At 32.5% G+C, this 9,168-nt stretch overlaps 3 protein-coding genes across 4 annotated transcripts in view; 1 reads left to right on the top strand and 2 right to left on the bottom strand.

Moving 5' to 3' along the window:
- The window catches only part of LOC109537817 (G protein-coupled receptor kinase 1), a 64,967-nt gene extending 61,151 nt beyond the window's left edge, over nt 1-3,816 (bottom strand). The window contains exon 1 of the mRNA XM_048664255.1: nt 3,249-3,816. The gene's annotated coding sequence lies outside the window, so the exon portion shown is untranslated. The remainder of the gene's footprint in view (nt 1-3,248) is intronic.
- Nucleotides 3,817-5,824: 2,008 nt separating this feature from the next.
- LOC109537853 (cyclin-dependent kinase 2-associated protein 1) lies at nt 5,825-7,099 on the top strand. 2 transcript variants are annotated; one of them, XM_019904782.2, is made up of 3 exons: nt 5,825-5,932; nt 6,046-6,241; nt 6,317-7,099. In XM_019904782.2, exons 2-3 carry the CDS (start codon nt 6,052-6,054, stop codon nt 6,487-6,489), a joined length of 363 nt encoding a protein of 120 aa, XP_019760341.1. In that variant the 5' UTR covers nt 5,825-5,932; nt 6,046-6,051; the 3' UTR covers nt 6,490-7,099. The 2 variants fall into 2 exon arrangements, with proteins under 2 accessions (XP_019760341.1, XP_019760340.1); XM_019904781.2 differs by having other exon boundaries at nt 6,305-7,099.
- On the bottom strand, nt 6,775-7,709 carry LOC109537852 (protein C10). The gene has a single exon (XM_019904780.2). The coding sequence runs from the start codon at nt 7,625-7,627 to the stop codon at nt 7,250-7,252; it is 378 nt and encodes a 125-aa protein (XP_019760339.1). The 5' UTR covers nt 7,628-7,709; the 3' UTR covers nt 6,775-7,249.
- Nucleotides 7,710-9,168: the final 1,459 nt, after the last annotated feature.

The following is a 9,168-nucleotide window of genomic DNA, read 5'->3' as shown; positions in this document are numbered from 1 at the left end:
CTAGTTCACCCACCAACTCTAATTCAACTACCTATATGGACCAAAGTGCGGCCAAATCTCCCGCGTCATCAATCGGTGAATGTTTCGGCTTTTCGATTTCCCCCCAACGCAACATGCTGCATTTGAACAATGTTTCGCAAAATGCCTAGAGATTGATCTAATACACCGGCCCCATCACGATCTCGTAATCTGAATCTTATCAACTTCTATTTATGAGTCAACTCAGCCACGGTTTGCAATTTTTAATCACTCAATATTTTTTCTTACAATCATGATTTCTGTAAGTAAACTTGTAAAAAGTGTACCTACATGTAAGACAAATAATAACACCTCTTAAATATGTGTCTATTTTTTTACAAAATGATGGCGAAAAAACGTGATATAAATACACAAATAACTTTGTAATAAGCACATAAACTTTCTGCTAAATAATTAAAATAAAATAGGAAGAATAAATATAATTATATTCTCACGTAACAAAAAAAAAACACATACAACATATTTAGTCAAATTCTTAGTACTTAATCAAAAGTTAGGAGGTGAGTAAGCAATTTTAAGAAGTCCGGTTTATACAGTTAAATAAATAAAAATAATAAAAAATAAAAAACTTAAATACAGTTAAGTTTTTATTTAGTGTTTTTTACAGTTTCTGAGTGTAAGCTCTGAGCAGACATTTTCAATATACAGACTAATATCAAGGAATAAAGTTATACAATAGTGTTATGTTTATTTGTTGGCTAGATTGTACTCCGGGACGAAACATCGGAAAATTTGGGCTTCCTACTAATGTAAATATCCCTGCCAAGTTGTTTATAAAAAACCTGTTTTTATTTCCGGTTCTATACTACACTTCTACAATCACCCAGACCTCCTGAACTTTGGTTTCCTACCTACGTAAAAAACAGCCTGTATACATAAAAAATACATATAATATAACTACATATACTATTTGGAAATAAAAATGCTGATTTTTAAATTTTCCACTGTATGTGCCTGTCTACACGTCTTAGATTTTGTCTGTCATTTTATTATCATATTTCTTTAGTATGATTGTAACACGCCACCGATTAAATAAAGCTGATCTGCTTCCTTCCAGAGGCTTAACTGATTTTTATCAAAATAATATTTTTTGAATTTATTCAAATGAATTGAACGGACCTTATTTTTTAAATCTTATTATATTGTTTTTCTCAAACTTGCAGTTGAAAAACTGTTAGATATAGTTTTAGATACTACTGAAAACTTGATTGAGCTTGACACCTTGTGACGTCAGCATAGTATTTCCTTTCTCAAAACGACCTACGTTTCGATTCAATTCGATTAAAAATTGAATAATCCTGAAGCATGCACGTCTGGCTAAATGAATCGCGTAGATAAAAAGCAATAAACAGGTTGAGTGAACGGAATGTACATAAATGCCAATAGACTTAAGAAACAACGCATTCATAGACGCTTTAATGGCATTTTGACTGATTAAAAGCAATTCACTATCATTGATAGTAAGCAGTCTTATCATTCAAGTTGCAGATATGCAGGCATAAACGTCTACTTTTTTCGATAAGCTCTTGCAAGAAAACAACTATGTACGTGGATATTGTGTAAAGCAAATGAATATCAAGTTCTTTTTAAGGTCAATATTAGCAATTATAGTAACATGTGAATAACTCTTTTGCTAGAAAACAAATACACCTGTATGACATATACATACTTTCATAGAAGTAGCTGGTGACTGAAAAATATACAACAATATTAACTTTAATTTAGTTACTTAATTAATTAAGTTACTTAAGTAAATTTATTAAATTAAAAGCGCAAAAAGTTGTCTAGGGATGCTGGTATTGAATTGGCGACATGCCGATAATATTTTGGTAATATATGGGTAACATGAAATTGGTGAGTTCTTTCTTTCTTTCTTTATTATTTGCCTGTTATCACCAATATTAGGTATGAACCGAGCGTAAACTACATAATTGGTTCTAGCAGTTCAAAAAGCTGTTCTTTTTTTAAAAAAATTTAAAATAAATATGTAGTAAAATTCAGTACTTTGAGCAGATGAAAATTCAAGCTTTATTTGCTAAAAAATAAATCAATATTTAAAACTACAAGTAAGTATTCCAGATTAATTATAAACAGTAAAAAATAAAAATCCATAGGTACTGAAAATATTAACTCACTTGTGAACATTTTAGCAGCAAAAGCAAAACTTTTTAAAATGTGGAGCATCCACAAATTATTGTCCAAGTTTCAACTGCGTTCTTGAAAATATTTGATGATTAAAAAGTTTTGTCAGTTATATCGATATTAAATTTCTATCTCAAAAATTAATTTTTATCAATGTCTAAGTCTTACTTCGCACAAAATGGAATTTTTGAACATATAATCTGATACTTATTTTTAAAATAAATTCACTTTTTCTAACAACTTTTACAGTTTGTTGGGATAACGAAATATTAAACGGATTAATAGAATATACCTTAATTTATGTAAAGCACACTGAAGCAACAAACAAGGTGTAAAAAACCAGTCAAACACATATAAAACTACTTTCGAAGGACCAAAATAATGATTGAAACCTTATTCATTGTCATTATCAACAATCAAATTTAAAATTCGGTAACTAGCAATTCTTGGTTTATTAGAGTTTTGTAAAGTTCATTTGGTGAGACTTGGTAATAGCACTCCGCTTGTGGTCGCGCGCTATAAACGAAAAATAATTATGAGTAAGTAGTATACCTATGTTTTACGTTACAAAAAAAATATCTATTAAAAGATTTTACACTGTATCTGAAAAACAATTGGTCTTCGAATATATGTATTTACAGTTTTTAAGCGAAAATGTTTAACTTCATGTTCCCTACCACCTCTCAAAGTTTGTCGACACATTTATAGAACACCCTGTATATTTTCATCGGAGTAGCAGATTCAAGTACATATTTCCATGATTCACTGATATACAAATATGCTTAGTCGTAGATAGGTACAAGCTAGTACTTAGGACTTGTAACTTTCGATCAAAAAATTTAATTTCAAAAATACTGTTAGGTATAAACTATTGATTTTAGATTAAATCAGATATAGAAATCAGCTCATAAAGTTACTCAAGAGTTTACATTACAACCCAGTTTAAAATGTCCTTGCAACTGTGCCCTTGAACTGGACCATTAGCCAGTCCAAAAGGGCATGGATGAGTGAAAATCTAGCTCGGATTAAATGTGTAGATTCACATAAACAACAAAGAAAATACTCACATGGCCTGGATAAATTCAGGGGCTCATAGGACAGAGACGGGATCATTTACGATCAAGACGGCCACCGGTCTTGGATAGTCCCCTGTTTCTGGATTGGGAGAAGCGCTGTTGCCGACTACACTTGTATCCAGAAAACACTCAATTTCTTTGATGTTGAACACGAAAACCCGTAAACTTGTTGAATACACTTCGCGACGACTAGCAGCTAGCTGCTAAATAGCTAATTGGGTAACAGTATCCAGTGGGAAACATTGAAAAAGCATGTATAAACTGGGTTTGTGGCAACCGTGTGGATAGATGTTGCAGCTGTTTATTTTCAAGGATCACTGGAGCCCTACAGGCAACCACACAACTCTAATTATGTGTGCACACTGTGGAATTTTATAACCTTGACATCGAAATACATAATTTGAAATGTCCGAGAATTGATTAACGATCACCACCGTTTTATCACCCCTAGCGAAACGCGACTAAAAAATGACTACAAATCTGGCGTGCAGCTCGCCTTGCCCGATTTTCGTGGCTGCGCACCTTGACGTATTTTGGATGAGGTGATGGGAAACAGCTGAGCGACCTAAAAAAAACTTGGACAGATCAACTAACCACGTTGCCACTTGGCAAATTGTCCTGGAATTTCAATAATATTAAAAGTAGTTTAAATCGTTTCCAACAAAGACGACTGATTTTTTAGTTTTGCAAGTACTAATTAAAATCAACTTTCAGTCATATTAAATAATCCGTTTAGATTCCAAATTGATTTTCAACTGATGAGTTTTTAGAATATCGCAAATTTGAATTTCTTCTTGACGTATTGCAATCGCGAGTGACTTGCATCTTCATACGTGGCTTGCAAATCCCAGCAACCATCTCTGAAGATGATAGCCATATGTGCTTGTAAAACGTCTGGAAGAAATTAATCGCAATTTCAAAAACCATGAAAATGCACGAAAAAAAGCCGCTTTTTCTTTTACGTTTTTTGAGCATAATGAAAGAACTGATATTAATGCAGCTTTTAAAATACCTACAAACGTTTAAAAGAGCGCTACAGAACATCAGAAGAATGCCATCGATTTCGAAATTTAATATATGTAATATACCAAAGACTAACAGCACATGGAATATGTTGGACTTAATAAAGCGGTATGCACGCCTCTGGTAAAATTTAAAAAAATAAAACAATTGAAAATAGAACCTCTTACCAGCCTTCACTACACACCAAGTTTCATTACAATTAATAACAGCTTTGCACAAATTTGTAGTTTTGTATTTTTTGAAGTAAAGTTTAACGGCTTGTATTTCGAAAACGAACTCAGTTTAGATAGGATATTTGGATTTTTTCATATTTGGGCAAAATCTATTTACCTATTCCATTTTTCTTTTTTCTGGCCTTGAAGCCCAAACGATGAACATCAAATTTTCCGATGCCTTGATAAAAAGCTCATAAGTTTTTTTCTGAAGGCCACAGCAAGCCGATCCCGATGCAAACAATATTTTGGGGCCGTAATTCAACAATTAAATATAAAAATCTAGATGAAGTTGAAAAGAACATCTTTATGGCAGTGTTAAATATACTTTAATCGGACAGTTTTTTCACTTTTTGTAAATAATATAGATGAATGATTATTTGCAATCAATCTATTCGAAAAGCGTTCAAATAAGCTACACTCTCTTCAATTTTCTTAAGTAGGTACACATAAAAGCTTCAAAAACAACCCGACAAAATTAAACTAGGATTTCAATATTATAGATTTTTGACAAAAGCTATTATTTTGTGAAATCTGCATTGTTTTATAAAATAAAAATAATCAAAGCGTAAAATATTACGTCACGAAAACAGGTAGCTAGTTTTACTAGGGTTTGCATAGTTCCTAGAACCCATGATTATATTTGAACAGACACTGTATTTCAGGAGCTATTTCAAGATAATATTTTAATCATATTCTTCTAATTCTATAGGGAGTCCAGTAACCACATGATCAAAATGATACTGCGATATTCTTTACATCAAAAGAAAACGATCTGACCTAACTGTTATTAACAAAAATGTCTGGCTCCTCTGCTATTGATGGTCAAAGTTAGTCAAAAAAATTTATCTTTTTCGAAATATCGGGAGAATGGTACGATGTATTTTGGTGAAACTCGCTTTGAATTTGTTCCTATGTAAGACTCATATTTTGATGAAACAAGATTTGAAATATAAGTGCGCATTTGCTCCCATCGGATAGACGGGACAAATAAAAATAAAAACATCTTCTTTTAAGTGAAATATATTAATTTCCATTTGTTCAGTACATTTGAGCTAAACAAATCACATGGATATTATTTATTTTTATTGCAACATTAATTTAAAAAATGTGGAAATGCGCGTTTACATTTACTCAGAACTATGGACCAGTCAGAACCACCAACAGAAGTAGGTGCGCCCTTTTGATTTAGAACTAGTCATTAAGCAGCTAAAAACTTTTCGCAATAAGGTAACTGCGAAAGTGTTTAAAAATTTTTCTAAAATATGTTTTGTTTGTATAATATGAATTTTTTTAAATATAGGCAACACCGTACGCCAACCTCAACCATAACATGATACATTTACAATGTAACCTTAGTTTCTGTCAACGTGTGTTCATGTAGGAAAAGCACCAAATCAAACCTCCTTTTTTTAGTTTTGCAATTAATATACTAATTACGTAAGCAGTTTCACTGAACTCTAGCTATTTGTTATTCTACGTCAATTACAAACATTTGAAATGCACTTCTTAGTGCTGTGCATCACTCAATTTTCTTGTTTACTTTGTTACAGATTGGGATGGATACAGTGGATATTCAGGCTGTGGAATCTAAATTAAGCGATGTGACTGTTACAGCCATTCCAATGGGCAGATCCCCACATCCCCTTCAAAATTATAATTTACACAGAGATCTACATTCACATAATAATACACACAGCAGTACCATCTCCCCTAGCACCTCTGTCGGATTGGGAAGCCCGCAAACAGGTACATTTTAGTAATAGAACAGAACGCAGTTATGTTTATTATTATATGTTAGATTATTTCAAGCTTCTTCTACAGGGCTTTCAAAATATGCTCAATTGCTCAATGCTATTGAGGAAATGGGCAAGGAAGTACGACCCACGTATGCAGGTAGTCGCACTTCGGCAGAAAAGCTCAAGAGGAGTATAATTTCAGCTAGATTGTTGGTGAGGGAGTGTTTAGTTGAAACTGAAAGGAGTGCGCGTCAATAACCACTGCTCACTTGATAAGTTTAATATTTTTACTTAATTAATCTTTGTTGATACCAGAAAAGTGATATTTTGAGATACATTTTTCCGTAGAAACTTCTGAAACATTTCTACATTCGGAAATGTCGCTTTATGTTAAACTGCACTCACACGTAGTTAAAACCAACTACTATCTGAAAATATGTTCTTGTCCCAGACCTACTTACCGTTTATGCCTGCGAAGCAATTGTGATAATATTCCAAATAATTAAAACAAAGTACCATAGACAGTACAAATAAGATAGTTAATAAATGTAGTATTGATATATTTCGTACACTGGAACATTTTCATTTAACTTGTAGTGGATAATACATCTTTTGTATTGCACTTGATTTATGTTCTTTGTGGACTTTATAGTGCTTGTCGGTTTTACAATCCATTGATATAAAACAATCTGAAGAAATAAACAAATTCCAATTGTATCAAAAAATCAAAACTGCCAAATTAGCAGCTCAGGTGAAAATATTCTTAACGTTAACTATTTTTGTATTAGAGTATTAAATAGATCTATATTTACATTGACTAACTTAGTCCTGCATAGCAAAACTTCCCAAATAAAATATTTAAAACAAACTTCAGCATTAGTTTTTCAGTAAGATTTAATTTAATTAAAGTATCCTGTTGTCTGCAGGTGCTAAAGTGAATGTGATTTATTCTTCAATCCAATGCATTACGAATTGCAGTTGGAAGATTTTTAGCTTCATTTCTCGCTTGTGTACTATATTAATTGCTGCTCGTTTTTTCCTCTCCAGATTCATTACTCGTATGTGCTGAGACCGGTGGCAAATAATAGGCCTTAACGAGGCCATGAAGTCGGGCAACCTCAGCATCTTCTCTTTCTAAATTCCTCACCATTTGAGTGAATTTAATTATACCTTCCCTACTCTCCGGATATCCATAGTCCCTGATAACTTCTATTTGAATCTGCATCACAATGGGGAAAATAAACTGCATCATTTTGAGCATTTCATTGCCAACATTGTCTCGGGCTTCATCGATCTTCTGAGAGTTTTCTGGCAAATTTAAATGGTCCAAAGTTTTGTTGAGAATTTCTATGGCAAGTTCTTGTGATAAAGGTGAACTTGGATCAATTTTCGACATTATGGAGTAAATATAATTCAAAGACAACCAAAACAATAATTGTTAGGTTAATTGACAATTCCACATAACCTGCATCTGAACAGCGTTGTCAACTTGATAAAATGAAAGCACAATTAGGAAAAATTATAGAACCATTTCTAGATAATGCCTGCAATTAAACTAAGATAATTTTAGTGTCTTGATCTCTAAATATTGAGCTGATTGAGGTCACAGTTCCCATCAACGTGTAATTTAAGTCTTTAATTTGTACTTGGATGTCTAAAATTTTCAGTTGCACAAAGGAACAGTTTGATGAATTTTGAAATGATAAAACTGAGTGATCCAGAAGATTTTACGAAGAGCCCAAAAATATTGAAAGAAGATTAGTGCATCAGCTCAAAAAAATCAGTTAATTTCAGCTACCAAATAAAAAGTTCTGGTAGTTTTTGTACCAAGACACTCAAAATTCCTCACTTGCCAAAGCGGATGAACTCTGTTGTTTTATCAAAATCATCATCATACATAAGACCAATTTCACAGTTTCATTAAAATCCATCGATTCCTAAAATTAAAAAAAAAACACAATTTTTCCTGCTGATTCATGTGAAAATGAAGTTAATTATTTTATCCGTCCTGGAAGATGGAGAGGAAAGTTGGTAAGGTCTTATTTATAAATCCCGTATATGAATCGGACATTAGTTTAACATTCCTTATTTTCAAGCTCAATACGTCACTTTTTTGTATCCATAATGAGTGTTTTTTGCACTTTTGAATTATTTATATTTTTCTTTAGATATCGCAATCTCACTGCACTGAATTTAGTTAATATTATATTTACCTTGCTTACCGATATTGAGCAACATGTACAAATATGAAATATTTGAATGATTAATTCCCAAGATTAAAAGCCATTATTTTTGTTAGATATGTTTACTAAATAGTAATGCTCGAAATACGAGAAACTGTAAAACACACAAAAAGGTTGCACTATTTACGTGTGGGTCAATACAAAAAGCCTTTTTAAAAAAGGTCTTTATTAGAAGCAGGATACAAATGAACTGGTTTCGCTTTGTTTCGAGTTGCAATTGTAACCTCGGTACATGTTCTTATCTTTGCTTAGTGTTTAATTAATTATTGCTTACAATTTAAGTTGCAAGAATGTAACTCCTCCGCCCTTAGCTAAAAACATACCCACAGGGTGTGGTTTTATAGATATATTTAAATTATACAATTATGATGGGCTCGGAAGTATGTGTTTTTGAGCGTTTTTCTTTAACAGTTTTGTATATAGCGTAAACGCAAGCAATAATAATTAATGTCCATAAATTGACGCGGGTCACTTCTAGGGGTGTTGTCAATTCTTGAAGATGGATTTTCGGGTTTTCTAATTCGTTGGCGATCTGCTTCGCTTCTTCGATATTGATTGATTGTAAATCAATATAAGGGTGCAGATAATGTGCAGATAGGTTCAACATTGGTAGGGAGATGCTCTCGTAGTTTAATAGGGTTGATTGTACAGGTTGTAGCGTAAACTCCTCGATTTTCAGGCTACATTCGTTAGT

The sequence above is a fragment of the Dendroctonus ponderosae genome, unplaced genomic scaffold (assembly GCF_020466585.1).
Source record: "Dendroctonus ponderosae isolate FM_Combo_2020 unplaced genomic scaffold, Dpon_F_20191213v2 Dpon_F_20191213_2, whole genome shotgun sequence".
Lineage (NCBI taxonomy): Eukaryota > Metazoa > Arthropoda > Insecta > Coleoptera > Curculionidae > Dendroctonus > Dendroctonus ponderosae.
The sequence above is the reverse complement of the archived record's forward strand: the minus strand, read 5'-3'. Positions and strand labels throughout refer to the sequence as shown.

Coding starts and splice junctions, on each gene's coding strand:
- LOC109537853 (XM_019904781.2), top strand. CDS start 6,052: ATGGATACAGTGGATATTCAGGCTGTGGAATCTAAATTAAGCGATGTG. Junction 6,242..6,304: donor ATTGGGAAGCCCGCAAACAG/GTACATTTTAGT, acceptor GATTATTTCAAG/CTTCTTCTACAGGGCTTTCA.
- LOC109537852 (XM_019904780.2), bottom strand. CDS start 7,627: ATGTCGAAAATTGATCCAAGTTCACCTTTATCACAAGAACTTGCCATA.